Here is a 17,829-nt window from a genome sequence, read left to right on the forward strand (position 1 = left end):
TCTGTGTACTATGAGGCGCTGACAGATATATCCAATATGCAATAAATATAAATCATGGCTAGCTAAAAACAATTTTTAAATGAATTCCTTTTTTTGTCCTTAATTTTAAAGTAATTTAATAGTAAAAAAAAAGGAGCAAAACCCAACTGCACTGTATTACTGAGCTAAAATAAGCGTCCTGCATATGATGCCCCCGTTAGGGGTTCACATGTTCTGTTTGCATTGATTTCTTTTTCTAAACATTTTCGGAAGAAAAAAAAAAAGGTTTCTGTTAGGGATGAAACCTAAACGCCCCCCCCCCCCCCCCCCCCCCCCCGTTCCCCCGGCCTTCACTGGTAACTTTCGGCTTCTGCTCATAATTAGAATGCCTTTTGCTTTTTCAAAATTACCTCCCAGTCATTCTCACTCAGATTAATTTACATTAATATCGTGTTGCCGTAGACTTAATTGAAAATAAATCATACATCTGAGCGGGCGAAGTCAGGAGTCTGTCAAATTTTTTAGATTGTGATAATGAATTAATTTCGATAATTAGTTTTGTGAACAAATCCATGTATTAGACAGTTAAACAGATTACAGTTGGTGTGCTTAGTTTATTAATGGTGGTAAGCCAACCGAACCACTACAACCGGGTTGAACTTTACTAAAAATTCGGTTCGGAGAACATCTGAACCTCAGGCGGTTCTTTTCTGCTGATCCAGAAGTTCTTTAAAACCCCTTAAAAGAAGCAGATGGGTGCTGGTCCTTCAGGGGCTAGCACTGCTGCTTTGCTAGGTTTGTGACGCAGGACATTTGTGATGGACAACCTCTAGTAGGACTTTGTAAAACTCATTTCCGATGTTGTATTTGGTCAAATTTGAACCTAGGATCCCAGTGTTGCAAGGCAACCATGCTAATCGCTGAGCTACACCCATCACAGGACCACGACCAGCTCTTAGACAGTGGACAATACTAATTTTAGGGGTTTTTTGAACTTCCAGTTCGGTTGAAATGAAGTTGGACCAAACCAAACTTCTTGACGAAATTCGGTGAGCTGGCCAAACTGAATTTTTGAAAAGTGGCTGTCCTAGCTCAACAACATTTTACTACATTTTTATGCCAGAAACTGGGTAACTTTATACTAAAAATGTATTCTCTTTTATAACTGGTGCATGTTTTGTTTTGTTTCTCTTTTTTTTTGGTTTTTAATCAATTTTTTATGTAGAGTCAGCCTGAGGTATAGTAAGAGGTATGCGCCTCTAAATACGTTTGACACATTTTGCTCCAATGGTGTCCATGGTAAATGGGTAGTTTTGACTCTCTTTCAACTGACGATCTGTCCTCTGGATAGTCCATCAGTAGTTGGTGGTTGGGGGGATGCTTGGCACCTCCATCCATCAATTGATTGTCTGGCCTGTTATCCAGTGCAGCAAGCCGGACATTGTCATCAGTGGATAGGAGAGGAAGTAGGAGTTTCAGTCATTGAAATCAATGTAAGTGCTACTCTTCTATTACACTTCCTGCTACCAAGTGACAGACCCCTGTCCATCAACTACTGATGATCTATCCGAAGAGCCCAGACTACCCCTATAAGACCAGTGTATGAAACACCAGTCCTAATAAATACCACCCAATATGTGTATTTTCTGTGGTATCTGAATTTTTGTTTTTGTTTTGGCAAAAATGTTAAAAAATTGTATTGTCTTTTAATTACCATAGCCAAAAAAAATCAATACTTTGACTGTGTTAATAGGGTCCCATAAAGAATAGCAGATAAAGCAATATGTGCCGTGCACTAAAAAAATACCATGATTATGAAAAATTTAAAAAAATATTGTAACGAAAAAGAAAATTCCTGCTACCCTAGAAGATCCCTGATCAGATGCTGCTGTTACCTTCGGCCTTATTCACACAGGTGTGCACGCACTACATGTTAGAGAGTACATGGCTGTCATTCGTGGGCGGTCAGGGGTGCTGCCGTGCCCAACACTGCTTGTTCTATTCTCGTCCATGATAACAAACCAGAATAGGAGCTTCTCCATTGAATTACACCCATGTGAATAAGGTCAAACGCTTAGATTTTTGCATAAGTTGTTCATAATTTTGTTCAGTTATTTCTAATTTATCAATTTTGTTCAAAACTTGTAACGTAAATTTGTGAACAATATAAATTTTTGAATTAATGGAAGCAACTGATTTATTGTCTTTTGGAGACATGTGAACGACCTGTTGGCTAAAAGGGTACGTACTGTGAGACTGAAAAACATGACTCTTCTCATTGCTCACCGCAGCCATGCACCTTTTTGGTCTAAACTGGCACCTGCAGCTGACGGAAGGGCAGACGAATGAGATTACGGAAGACAGAGCCAGCAGTTGGCCTTTGCCAACGGACGTCACCTTGTATCCCTCAGGGGGAACAGGGTTAGAATTACCAGAAAGGAAAGGCAAAGCACCCAGTGAAGGTACGGTGTATTATCCATGTTGTGAGTTTTTGTTTTTTTTTTACGTTCCAGTTCACCTGACTCATAACATCATGCACCATTGTACACCATTTGCCATTGTCCAGATGTGTCCCTCTCAAAATTTCAAATTCTAATGTCCATTTTCACAAAATTCACAAATTTTAATAGCCCAGAAACACCCCATTGGTTCCTCTTTCTATCATGTTGTGTTTTTTTCCGTTTTTGTACTTTTGTATTCTTATATAGTTGTACTTCAGGCCAACCTACCAAGTGTTGTATCTTGTCGGACAATTTTTCTTAGAACCACTTTATTTAGTAGCTGTTCTACCTTTTTCCTTTTCAGCAGTCCACTTTGTCTACTTGTATTTAGACATTTATCTCAAGCCTTTCACCTTCAAAAAGTTTGAACTCTAAACCGTTTTATACGGGTTTTATGTACCCTGGTTTATTACCCCCATAAACCAACATATACTATACTGGTGTATTGAATTTAAGCAGTAGGACGCTGGAATTTCAAGCAAATGTTATTTCGGATTTTTGGTTACTTTCTAGTTTCGCACCCAATAATGGACATATGGGGCAATATTTATACATATATGTTTAAAAAACATCAAAAAGTGTAACAAGCTGATCTGGCTACATTTAGACTTGAATAACTTTTCCAAGCCTGCTTGTACTTTTTTAAGGATGAGGGTTTGCTGGGACTACCTCTAAGACTGCATGGATCCCAGCCAAGCTCGACCTGTCCACATAAACTTGCCAACCCTTACCCAACCGTATTGCGTTAAATAAGACGCAGGATCGGGATTGATGAAGAACATGGGAGTGGCCAGAGCTTTATTGAACAAAAAACATTGGTAAACAAACAAACATGCCCTGAAGGGGCGAGTAACCACAACGTGGACCTTGAGCCAAACACCTGAAATGTTAACTCGCTGCTGCAAGGACAATGTTGTAAGTAGGTTAATTAGTAACCTTAGGGCCCATACTGCCAGCTGTGAAAAAACAAGAAAAACAGCAGCATCTGACCTTCTCAGAAGCCAGAAGAGACCTATATCCCACCAGGTTAGGAGCATGGTCATAGTCCACTAATCAGAAAGAGAAGAAAAGCGTGGGGAAGGAGGGGGGGGGGGGGTATACCACAAGCTGTTCCGGTGTAAGAGTTCTGCCCAAAAATTTTAAGGCCCCCTTAGACCCACCCCCAAGAATTGGCCAATCCCGCTCCTGTGCCCTTCATTTCAATAGGAGAAAGAAACCTGTATTAACCCATGAAGTCCCTGCTACCCTCCCTATTCGGTGCAGTGGCTTGATGTCATCTCCAAGTGGATTAGTGGCTACAGGGTTAGGTTTAGGGTTTCTGTAAGGAAAAAGAAAAATGTCCAAGTACCTACTGGACATCAGTGGCCATCCATATTCTCCATTTTTACAAAAGGCAAAACTAGTGTCCTCTTAGAGCCCCCTACTTTATATCGGATAGATCCAGTTACAAGATAAATGTGGCTTAAAATATAATTCAAGAAGGACTTTTCAAAAACTATACAACCCTCTGATAGAAGTTGCCAGAATGCGAGTCGTCCTCTGCCATAGGGAGAGGCAATGATGTAACTGGACTCTATTGGGATATCTATATAAATATAAAATAAAGTAAAAATAAGGAGTTTTTGAGAAGGGGCAACTCATCGTTCAACATGGATGCCCTTTTTACCCTAACCAGACTTTATATTAAACATGTGACATTTCCTCATTGCACTTGCCTTACACGGAGTCACAGACCTCAGACAATGAATTTTAGGATTGCTTCATTTCTGAAAAAAGGAGAAAAAAAGGGTTCACACACTTTTGGTACGACCTCTCCTTTTCAATGGGTTGACATTTACAGCAACTTTGCTTAGCAAGAACTATAAGGGATTATATATATATGTATATGTATATATATGTATATGTGTATATATATATATATATATATGTGTGTATGTATGTGTGTATATATATAATTTTAAAATACATTTATTTTTCCTTTTTATTTTTGTATCTTTTGTTCTCTGTTGGCTGCATCTATCATACTGAGGTGTGTAATGAGGATCATTGCTTATAATTTAGACCCTCAAAACCTACAAATTGCTCAATTTGGTAGGAAATGCTGATCCTGACCTAAGTTTATTACGGAGACCCATAATGTAGACATTGTACAGAGCTGTCAGAGTTGTGACTTTTGCAGTTCGCTGTTTCTTAATTTTTTTTTTTCAATGCTTTAAGGAAAGTTTTACTGTGTTTTTCTTAAACTTTTTTTTAACTGCTAATTTTAGGGCACAGTTAACAAGTGCTTCTGGTGGTGCAGCAATTATGTCATTTTATACAATTACCGTGTGATCTGGAGCACGGTTAGGAGAGACGTGGTCATAGATCAGAAGACTGGCACACAGGAGAAAAGATCCCTCATGCACTGTAGAATAAAAAGCAAAAGTCTAAATAAATTGTTAAAAGTTTATGGATGAAGAACAAAGAAGTGCTAAAGAAAATGTGCAGGGGACAAAATAGAAGAAAAACATACAGAAAAACGTAAACTAGGTCTTTATTTGGATAACGCTAATATATTCCACAACGCTTTACAAATCAGGGGGGACATTCAGTCTTTACATACAGTATTAAAGTAATAAACAGTTCAAACAATAGGAGGGAAAGCTCGAGCTACAAGAGTTTACAATCTATGCAGACATAGGGGTGAGAGTTCTGATTACAAGAGCTTACAATCTATGAAGACATATGGGTGAGGGTGCTGCTCACAAGAGCTTTCAATCTATGAAGACATAGGGGTGAGGGTGCTGCTCACAAGAGCTTACAATCTATGAAGACATAGGGGTGGGGGTGCTGTCCACAAGAGTTTATAATCTATGAAGACATAGGGGTGAGGGTACTGCTTACAATCTATGAAGACACAGGGCTGAGGGTCCTGCTCACAATCTATGAAGACACAGGGCTGAGGGTCCTGCTCACAAGAGCTTACAATCTATAAAGACACAGGGCTGAGGGTCCCGCTCACAAGAGCTTACAATCTATAAAGACATAGGGGTGAGGGTGCTGCTCACAAGAGCTTACAACCTATGAAGACACGGGGCTGGGGGTCCTGCTCACAAGAGCTTACAATCTATGAAGACCTAGGGGTGTGAGGGTCTATGAAGAAACTGGGATAACACAAGATCTTACAATATGAGGAAACAAGGGAATAGAAGAGGTAGTAGTTCTTGTTCTGTACAATGGTCCAGCCATCTTCTATATAATTAGAGAAGTATTCCTGGAGATGTATAAGGCTAGGACCTAGCCAGTGCCTGTGTACATATAGATGTGAGTTATAATGGGGCGTGGGGGATAAAGTGGAATGATGGGATCAGATACTGAGGGAGAATGGTAGCAGAGGGGTAAATGGAAGTGTTCGATTAGAGAATGTATAGAGATGTGCTTCTGTTTTTTCAGAAGAGTTAAGGAGAGTTGCATTTCACCTTTTTATTAAACAATCCAACAGCATTGTCCCCCATCGGTGACTTTTCAGGCCTGTAACTGGGTTTATCACCCAGTATTCAAATAGCGTATTGAAATAGCTGAGCTCACCCCATGGGAGGGAGAAGCACTACTCTGTCCCGTGTTGAAGGAAACCCCTGAGGCAAGATGCCTATAAAAAGAACCGGAGGGGAGCCCTAACGTGTAGAACAGAAAGAGAAGTCTGGTTGCTGCATGCTAGATTGGACAAGGGGGAGTTTAATGAGACAACCAATCAGTAGATAGTTACAGTAGTTAAGACTAGAATGGATGATGGTAAACATTAAGACTTTTTGCTGTTTCCACAGTAAGTAAAGAAGGGATTCTGGAGATGTTTTTGAGTTGCGGATGAGGAAGTGATTGGATAGTCCTATACAACCACAAGATAGGGAGCGTGCCTCCTATGGTGGTACCACACACTGAGATACAAGTATCCGGTTTAGGTCAGTTAGTAGATGGCGGAAACACAAAAATCTCAGTTCCCCAAAAATTCTGTCAGAGACATCATAGTGTAGAGACCTCGGACAACCACTGGTCTATTGTAGTAGTTGAGGTGTGACGTCTTGGGAAGAAGTAAATCATTGGGTTTGTTTGCATTTCGGTAGCATCTCTACACCAATCTGCTGATAGTTTGTCCAGTAGGGGCCAAGTAGAAAGAAAAGAGGACCGAGGCCCGAACCCCAAGAGGAAGAGGAGTAAAAGTAGAGCCAGCAAATGATATACTGAATGAGCGCTCAACAAATTGGGGCATGTTAAGGAATTGCTGGGAATCTACAGTGTCAAATGCTGCATACAGACCCAGAAATGCTTCATTTCTCCAATGGGGGCGCTGTTGGTAAACTGAACACCCACAGATCATAGTTGATCGCTAGAAGTCTCGTCAGCAGGCCACATTGTGATTACTTTATCATTGGGAGGTCCCCCTAACACAATGGATGGTGCCCAGAAGGGACAAAAATTTTCAGTCTCCTACATTCTCGGGTCCCATATTTTTGCATAACTAGACAGATAATGTAGGTAGGAGTCCAGTTGGAGGTCTTGGACACAGTGTGTGTAGGCATGGGTATCGATGAGCGGGTATTACGCAGATCTGGTAAATTAAACCCTGAAAGCTGCAAGCAAACTATTTTGGAAAGTGCTGTGTACCTACGTAGGAGGTGATGTAAAGGTTGAGTGTTCTTTATATATGGCAGCTGTTTTAATAAAAACCGTGTAGGGTAATATCTGACACTTAATACTCAGGTAGACTTAACCTGCCTGCTCAGTGGTCTTTTATAATCCAAACCAGACGCCAAATTTCCTGATCTCATAAATAAAAGTAATTTGAATGTCAAAATGAATCGGTCCCACGCTGTAATATATAGTTTTTATTAAGCAGCGACTCTCCTTAAAAAAACATATTAAAAAAATCAAAGTTTAGACATAAAGGTAGAGAATAGACCAGCAGAGCTGAGGTTATCAGAAGTAGCAGAGTTATGAACGCCCATGGGCAAGGAGTGAAATGCTGCGAGATAGTGCTATAATCTCACCCAACTAATACCGCTATACTGTGCTAAATGATTCCACCGCACAGTGCCAAACTTGTGCCCTAGAGTGCTCACCTAACCGAGCCACAAAGTGAATACATATTACTGTTTCTTGCCTAAATACTACTGCTATAATACACCAAACTGCCTCAATTGGAGCTTCCCTGCATAGAAATTCTCCCCGTGACCCGGGAGTGCAGTATAAAGTCTTCTTTTTTTTGTGGATCAGTTTCAGTGTGAATCCACAGTAAATGGAAAAATCCAGCGATCTGCGTGACTTCCAACGAGGTCGGTCATCTGTGCTAGACTAGCCGGGGCCAGAATTGTGTGATTGAGGAAAAACATCGAAAGGGGATCCTGTTGACAGCCGCAGCTCATTGCTAAAGGGGTCAGAGGAGGATGTCTGGAATCATTCTAGCCAACAGGTGCTGCACAGTCAAGAGCATCCAAATAAAATACTGGTGCTCCCACTAATGTGTCTGAATGCACAATACGTCATTCCTAAGTACAAATGGGCTATAACAAGCAGACGATCAGTTCCAGCACCAAAAGAGCACAAACATTGTATCTCCTGGTCAGATGGATCCAGATTACTGTTGCTGATGGGAGGGCAGAATTTGGTGCAAGCAGCATGAATCGCTGACCCCTTCCTGTCAGCCAATCGGAACATGTCAGCACCTCCATCTAATCTGCGGCAACTGCAAGAAGCTTCCTGTCCGCAGGGGCCGATATTTCTGCAGAAGGATTTCATCACCTTGTGGAATCAATGCACCAAATTACTGCGGTTCTGAAGGTCATAGGGGGTCCAACGCTACTAGATGGAGTAACTAATAAAGTGGCCATTCAGTGTAATTAAGCCATAAAATGAATATATAAAATTGCTTTTCGGTACAATGTATAAATACCACCATACAGGGCTAAATAATGCAATCTAGTGGACATATGATGGTACCATATAGTGTCTGAAGACACAGCCTTGGCCTCTTGTAATGGGAACTGCCTGTTGAAGCCCTAAAGGCTTTAAGGGTCTTTTACCCAGACATGTAAACGGGGATCTGTGCAGCTGACCAAGGATGGTATGGGAACCAACTATCCTAATAACCATTGTTTCCCATGCTACAGATATGTAACGACCGCTGACCAACAGGCTCATTACCTGTTACCGCAGGCTGATTATCTGCCTGTGTAAAATCACCCTTAAATACAAATTCGTCTCTGCTACATCTGACTACATTGTATTCTGACAGTACTGCATTTGCTAGTATGTATTTGAGTAGTTTCCCCCCTGGATCTGTGTCTGCAGGACGCGATGGTATCAGGCCAGATTAGTACTAGTGGTTGTTAAGTCAGGATGTCTTCCACGCTCGGGTTGTAGCTCTTGGCTGTTTTTTTGCAAGAGAAAACTGAAATGTGCCATTTGTATTTACTCAGAAATGTGAGCGGCTTTGGCATAAAAATTACATGTTTGCATTAGTGTCACCAGCTCTGAGAGAATAAGATTGTCAGCAGCTGAGTATATGGGAAGTGACAAACCCAACGCGCCGCTACAGCTTATGTGCATGCCTGAAGTCCTGTGTGAGAGGAGTCGTGTTCAGCTTTATCTGGGTGACGGGCCCTGCAGAGATGGAGGGTTATACACCTTCACCGTGTTACGTCTAAGAGCTAATGCCCACAGACGGATTTTCGCTGCAGAATTTGCGGCCGGACGCCCGCCATGAATTCTGAAGCAATGTCTGTCCATAGAAATGCTAGGTTAAAAGATTCTGTCCTGCCCATGAGTGGAACTCCACTGCGATTTTCCACTCACGGGAGAGAATCGCACCATGTTGTATTCTGTTGCGAAAGTCGCATGGACGGCTTCCACAGTGAGCACTGCAGAAGTATGTCAGGAATCCGTGTCATAGCCCAGAGACGGCGCACATGCGTAGTGGGAGACACTCGTGGCAAATCCGGACAGGCGAGTATAGGACCCGGCTGTGGGCATGACTCCTAAGACTGAAGGTTTGCGTTTTGAGGTTTAATGCAGACATGTACATATAACTTCTAGCTAACAGAGCAACATCCGTTACAGATGAATATTAATTACATACAAGCATTTCAATTTAACAGTTTTTGTTCAAATTATGGAACTACTATAATAGTGACCCCTATGTGCAAGAATATAACTACTATAATACTGCTCCTATGTACAAGAATATAACTACTATAATACTGCTCCTCATGTACAAGAATATAACTACTATAATACTGCCTCCTATGTACAAGAATATACCTACTATAATACTGCCCCCTATGTACAAGAATATAACTACTATAATACTGCCTCCTATGTACAAGAATATAACTACTATAATACTGCTCCCTATGTACAAGAATATAACTACTATAATACTGCCCCCTATGTACAAGAATATAACTACTATAATACTGCTCCCTATGTACAAGAATATAACTACTATAATACTGCCCCCTATGTGCAAGAATATAACTACTATAATACTGCTCCTATGTACAAGAATATAACTACTATAATACTGCTCCTCATGTACAAGAATATAACTACTATAATACTGCCTCCTATGTACAAGAATATAACTACTATAATACTGCCTCCTATGTACAAGAATATAACTACTATAATACTGCCTCATATGTACCAGAATATAACTACTATAATACTGCCCCTTATGTACAAGAATATAACTACTATAATACTGCCCCCTATGTAGAAGAATATAACTACTATAATACTGCCTCCTATGTAGAAGAATATAACTACTATAATACTGCCCCGTATGTACAAGAATATAACTACTATAATACTGCCCCGTATGTACAAGAATATAACTACTATAATACTGCCCCCTATGTACAAGAATATAACTACTATAATACTGCCCCCTATGTACAGGAATATAACTACTATAATACTGCCTCCTATGTACAAGAAAATAACTACTATAATACTGCCCCCTATGTACAGGAATATAACTACTATAATACTGCTCCTATGTACAAGAATAGAACTACTATAATACTGCCTTCAGTGTACAAGAATATAACTACTATAATACTGCTCCTATGTACAAGAACAGAACTACTATAATACTGCCCCCTATGTATAAGAATATAACTGTTATAATACTGCCTCCTATGTACAAGAATATAAGTACAATAATACTGCCTCCTATGTACAAGAATATAACTACAATAATACTGCCCCCTATGTACAAGAATATAACTACTATAATACTGCCCCCTATGTACAAGAATATAACTACTATAATACTGCCCCCTATGTACAAGAATATAACTACTATAATACTGCTCCCTATGTACAAGAATATAACTACTATAATACTGCCCCCTATGTGCAAGAATATAACTACTATAATACTGCTCCTATGTACAAGAATATAACTACTATAATACTGCTCCTCATGTACAAGAATATAACTACTATAATACTGCCTCCTATGTACAAGAATATAACTACTATAATACTGCCTCCTATGTACAAGAATATAACTACTATAATACTGCCTCATATGTACCAGAATATAACTACTATAATACTGCCCCTTATGTACAAGAATATAACTACTATAATACTGCCTTCAGTGTACAAGAATATAACTACTATAATACTGCTCCTATGTACAAGAACAGAACTACTATAATACTGCCCCCTATGTATAAGAATATAACTGTTATAATACTGCCTCCTATGTACAAGAATATAAGTACAATAATACTGCCTCCTATGTACAAGAATATAACTACAATAATACTGCCTCCTATGTACAAGAATATAACTACTATAATACTGCTCCCTATGTACAAGAATATAACTACTATAATACTGCCTCCTATGTACAAGAATATAACTACTATAATACTGCCCCCTATGTACAAGAATATAACTACTATAATACTGCCCCCTATGTACAAGAATATAACTACTATAATACTGCTCCCTATGTACAAGAATATAACTACTATAATACTGCCCCCTATGTACAAGAATATAACTACTATAATACTGCTCCCTATGTACAAGAATATAACTACTATAATACTGCTCCCTATGTACAAGAATATAACTACTATAATACTGCCCCCTATGTACAATAGAACTACTATAATACTGCCCGCTATGTACAAGAATATAACTACTATAATACTGCTCCCTATGTACAAGAATATAACTACTATAATACTGCCTCCTATGTACAAGAATATAACTACTATAATACTGCCCCGTATGTACAAGAATATAACTACTATAATACTGCCCCCTATGTACAAGAATATAACTACTATAATACTGCCCCCTATGTACAGGAATATAACTACTATAATACTGCCTCCTATGTACAAGAAAATAACTACTATAATACTGCCCCCTATGTACAGGAATATAACTACTATAATACTGCTCCTATGTACAAGAATAGAACTACTATAATACTGCCTTCAGTGTACAAGAATATAACTACTATAATACTGCTCCTATGTACAAGAACAGAACTACTATAATACTGCCCCCTATGTATAAGAATATAACTATTATAATACTGCCTCCTATGTACAAGAATATAACTACAATAATACTGCCTCCTATGTACAAGAATATAACTACAATAATACTGCCCCCTATGTACAAGAATATAACTACTATAATACTGCCCCCTATGTACAAGAATATAACTACTATAATACTGCCCCCTATGTACAAGAATATAACTACTATAATACTGCTCCCTATGTACAAGAATATAACTACTATAATACTGCTCCCTATGTCCAACAATATAACTACAATAATACTGCCCCCTATGTACAAGAATATAACTACTATAATACTGCCCCCTATGTACAAGAATATAACTACTATAATACTGCCCCCTATGTACAAGAATATAACTACTATAATACTGCTCCCTATGTACAAGAATATAACTACTATAATACTGCTCCCTATGTACAAGAATATAACTACTATAATACTGCTCCCTATGTCCAACAATATAACTACTATAATACTGCCCCCTATGTACAAGAATATAACTACTATAATACTGCCCCCTATGTACAAGAATATAACTACTATAATACTGCTCCATATGTACAAGAATATAACTACTATAATACTGCCCCCTATGTACAATAGAACTACTATAATACTGCCCGCTATGTACAAGAATATAACTACTATAATACTGCTCCCTATGTACAAGAATATAACTACTATAATACTGCCTCCTATGTACAAGAATATAACTACTATAATACTGCCCCCTATGTACAAGAATATAACTACTATAATACTGCCCCCTATGTACAAGAATATAACTACTATAATACTGCTCCCTATGTACAAGAATATAACTACTATAATACTGCCCCCTATGTACAAGAATATAACTACTATAATACTGCTCCCTATGTACAAGAATATAACTACTATAATACTGCTCCCTATGTACAAGTATATAACTACTATAATACTGCTCCATATGTACAAGAATATAACTACTATAATACTGCCCCCTATGTACAATAGAACTACTATAATACTGCCCGCTATGTACAAGAATATAACTACTATAATACTGCTCCCTATGTACAAGAATATAACTACTATAATACTGCCTCCTATGTACAAGAATATAACTACTATAATACTGCCCCCTATGTACAAGAATATAACTACTATAATACTGCCTCCTATGTACAAGAATATAGTTACTATAATACTGCCCCCTATGTACAAAAATATAACTACTATAATACTGCCTCCTATGTACAAGAATATAACTACAATAATACTGCCCCCTATGTACAAGAATATAACTACTATAATACCGCCTCCTATGTACAAGAATATAACTACTATAATACTGCCCCCTATGTACAAGAATATAACTACTATAGTACTGCTCCCTATGTACAAGAATATAACTACTATAATACTGCTCCCTATGTCCAACAATATAACTACTATAATACTGCTCCCTATGTCCAACAATATAACTACTATAATACTGCCCCCTATGTACAAGAATATAACTACTATAATACTGCCCCCTATGTACAAGAATATAACTACTATAATACTGCCCCCTATGTACAAGAATATAACTACTATAATACTGCTCCATATGTACAAGAATATAACTACTATAATACTGCCCCTATGTACAATAGAACTACTATAATACTGCCCGCTATGTACAAGAATATAACTACTATAATACTGCTCCTATGTACAAGAATATAACTACTATAATACTGACTCCTATGTACAAGAATATAACTACTATAATACTGCCCTCTATGTACAAGAATATATCTACTATAATACTGCCCTCTATGTACAAGAATATAACTACTATAATACTGCCCTCTATGTACAAGAATATAACTACTATAATACTGCCCTCTATGTACAAGAATATAACTACTATAATACTGCCCTCTATGTACAAGAATCTAACTACTATAATACTGCCCTCTATGTACAAGAATATAACTACTATAATACTGCCCTCTATGTACAAGAATATAACTACTATAATACTGCCCTCTATGTACAAGAATATAACTAATATAATACTGCCCTCTATGTACAAGAATATAACTACTATAATACTGCCCTCTATGTACAAGAATATAACTACTATAATACTGCCCTCTATGTACAAGAATATAACTACTATAATACTGCCCTCTATGTACAAGAATATAACTACTATAATACTGCCCTCTATGTACAAGAATATAACTACTATAATACTGCCCTCTATGTACAAGAATATAACTACTATAATACTGCCCACTATGTACAAGAATATAACTACTATAATACTGCCCCCTATGTACAAGAATATAACTACTATAATACTGCCCACTATGTACAAGAATATAACTACTATAATACTGCCCACTATGTACAAGAATATAACTACTATAATACTGCCCCCTATGTACAAGAATATAACTACTATAATACTGCCCCCTATGTACAAGAATATAACTACTATAATACTGCCCCCTATGTACAAGAATATAACTACTATAATACTGCCCCCTATGTACAAGAATATAACTACTATAATACTGCTCCTATGTACAAGAATAAAACTACTATAATACTGCTCCTAAGTACAAGAATAAAACTACTATAATACTGCTCCTAAGTACAAGAATATAACTACTATAATACTGCCCCTATGTACAAGATGGGGTGAGGTTGGGGGGCACAGTTTAATCATTATTACCTTCAATATTCATTCAAATAAGCTGCAGCCCATAAATATACAGGCAGGAGGGTGAGCTGTGATCTCCTCTCTTATACCTGTGTGACAGGAGCTGTGCGATCATAATAAGTAACTGTGATCGTAGTACATGTGATCTCCTGCAGGCAGTTTCTGCGTTGGGGTCCGTGCAACAGCATCACACAGAGTGAGAATCTGACTTAAAAAAGGAACATACAACCCCAAGTAGATCTGAGCTGGTCAGAATGGAGGTCACATGACCATCTGAGGAGAAGGAGGCCAGCAGTTTATGACAGAAAAGAATAACCAAGGTAACATTAGCCAACCTATACTGGGAGAATAGCTGCATAATTAATGAATTAAAAATTAATCAAAGTGGCCCTTTTAAAAAAAATTCATTTTATCTTGTGATTTACAAAAAAACCTTTCTTTGGAGAAATGTTCTGCCTTTTCCAGAGCTCCCATTCATGTAGAGCAATTATGAATGAAGCGTTACATTACATTGTAAGCAAGGACCTCTCATCCTGCAGCTAAATCTAACATCCCCGTATCGTGCCCCCCTGCTGACTCATTAGCGACGGTTAGATCAACAGAAAACAATGCTCAGGCCCCCGCTTGACAAAAAGATATTTAGATCTTTGGTCTAAAATAACATGCGATAAATAGAGACAGCGTTCTTTTCCCTCCTGTATTGTGTCCCCCCCCCCTTTGAAAATGAAGAAAAAAGCCATTTCTGAAGGATTAAAGAACAATGAGAAGAAAACAACTCAGAAGAACAACAGAGGAGAAATGTTTTTTTACTTTTCGTTTTTTTTTCCCCGAACACGTGGGAGCCAAATTAAATTGGATTGAAATACAAGATTAAAAAGAGGGTTATTATAGAAATGTTGATTAGAACGCACATTAAGGTCCGCCATTGTGTCGTTATCTAAATAGAAATCTCAGCTCTTGGCTTCTTTCAATCAGAAATCACCCAGAGTCCCTTTATTTACAAAAAGATCTTTTTAGAACAGTGTGAAGAATGAACTGCGTCGTTGCCGGTGAAACTCGCCTTTGTGTCGTCGATGAAAATCATAAATCTACTTTGAGGATGGCTGGGGGTTGGAAGTCTCTAATAAACTGCTTCCCGCATCCCAAGATATATATATTTACGTGATCTACTGTGAACAGGTGTGATTAACAGCCACCCGCTAGCATGAACAGCCGTGATTGGACGAATGCAGATCCCGCCCCTTTTAATCTGTTCTGCACCACGATCAATGTTGATCCAAAAAAAAAAGTACCCAAAGTTCACTATTAAATGCATAAATATGAATAAATCTGGTAAACTTTAACTACGCAAAAATGATTTATAAACCATCTACAACAGGTCTGACAAAAACAAGGCCCGGAACAACTACATAAACCTCAAAATTAAAAGGCTATGACCGACAATGCAGGAAAACAAAAATAAAAAATTCCTATGGTCCTTAAAGGGGTTGTCCGGAGAAACGGTATTCCTACATCTGTCCATGTTCTACCACTGGGTCGTGTGGTGTGAACTCTTTGCACCCATCACGTCATTGGGGGGCCTGGCTGTCCTGCTAATGTTAACCAAGCCAGTCCCTTCTCTATTTGTGCATCGGCCATGGTCCTGGTAAGGACTCTACTTCCCTAGATTACCACTTTTAAAGGGTTACTAAACCTAAATACTTCTGATGTCATAGCAACAAGTGTAGTTTTGATCGGTGGATCCGGGTGCTAAGACCCAAACCAATAGCTAAAATGTACATGCAAAAGCGTACGTCTGAGTGTTGTGCCCATTAAGGCTCCGTAAAGAGACTAGGTAGTCCGTCCAGTGCGCAGCTGAGAGCTTCTGCCCGTGGGGTTATATGAATGTCACAGAGCCGGATAGATGCCGTCTGCAGTACCAACAGTGCAGGCGGTTAGGAAAATGGAGGAGGACATCAGACCACCATGCGTAAATAATGCCGGTTACGTGTAGCTTTTCTTTGCTGACCGGTAAGAGCTGTTACTTTTGTTGCATCCTACTTTTTTTATTTTTGAACCACTAACGGCTGGAGAGCTTTCATCAACACGACTGCTGACCCAACTCAATGGTTGCCTGCCGTCCTGAAAACGCCAAGAACATACAACTCTGCAGCCTTGTAGCACTGCAGAGGAACGTTCAGCTCTTGGTCCTGGGTTTGTAGAGTCTCTTCGGCCTTCTGGGTTTCTCCTTTGTCCTCTTCTTTTTTACAGTCCTATGCTGTGGATCTGGGTTTTTGCTTTACCCCCATCTGTCACCATCTGTTTGTCCTTCCATCTAACCATCTTTTATCTCTTGTTATGTCGACATCAGTCAGTAAATCTGTCATCGTACGTTGTGTATTATTTGAGCTTATTTTTGTGGAATGATTTTTATGTTTTTTGTTTTTTTTCATGCAGTAAAACCCAACAACCTCTTTCCCGATGACAGTTTCATTGACTCCGGAGAACTAGATGTGGGTCGGAGAGCAACACAGAAGATCCCTCCTGGCATATTCTGGAGATCACAGGTTTTCATAGACCACCCTGTTCACCTCAAGTTCAATGTGTCTTTGGGCAAGGCCGCACTTGTTGGGATTTATGGTAGAAGAGGGCTCCCTCCATCACACACACAGGTGACCAAATATCAGTCTATCCCATCTGGTATAAGAGGTGGACTTGTTTAAATGGAGGGGTTATTTTATGTTTGTTTTTTTTATTTTTGTGCCTTCAGTTTGATTTTGTGGAACTTTTGGATGGAAGACGTCTGCTGTCACAGGAGGTCAGAAGCTTGGAAGGTCCTCAGAGGCTACACAGAGGGGTGGTCCCTCTAACAAGTCATGAGACCGGATTCATCCAATATTTGGACTCCGGCATCTGGCACCTGGCCTTTTACAATGATGGCAAAGAGTCTGAGGTGGTTTCTTTCCTCACAACAACTATTGGTAAGTACCAGTTCTATCATTCAGTCAAATTTGTGCATTTTAAGATTAAAAGGCAAGGTTGGATGAAATATCGTGGACCGTAAGGCCACTCATAGAG

General features: G+C 38.8%; 1 protein-coding gene across 2 annotated transcripts in view; it reads left to right on the forward strand.

The window, feature by feature from the left end:
* LOC136588774 (teneurin-4) overlaps positions 1-17,829 on the forward strand; it is a 294,083-nt gene that overhangs the window by 105,758 nt on the left and 170,496 nt on the right. For both annotated transcript variants that reach the window (XM_066588238.1, XM_066588231.1), the window contains 3 exons: positions 2,271-2,441; positions 17,209-17,423; positions 17,522-17,732. In XM_066588238.1, the coding sequence (XP_066444335.1) occupies positions 2,271-2,441; positions 17,209-17,423; positions 17,522-17,732 (597 nt within the window). The remainder of the gene's footprint in view (positions 1-2,270; positions 2,442-17,208; positions 17,424-17,521; positions 17,733-17,829) is intronic.

The sequence above is a fragment of the Eleutherodactylus coqui genome, chromosome 1 (assembly GCF_035609145.1).
Source record: "Eleutherodactylus coqui strain aEleCoq1 chromosome 1, aEleCoq1.hap1, whole genome shotgun sequence".
Classification (NCBI taxonomy): Eukaryota; Metazoa; Chordata; class Amphibia; order Anura; family Eleutherodactylidae; genus Eleutherodactylus; species Eleutherodactylus coqui.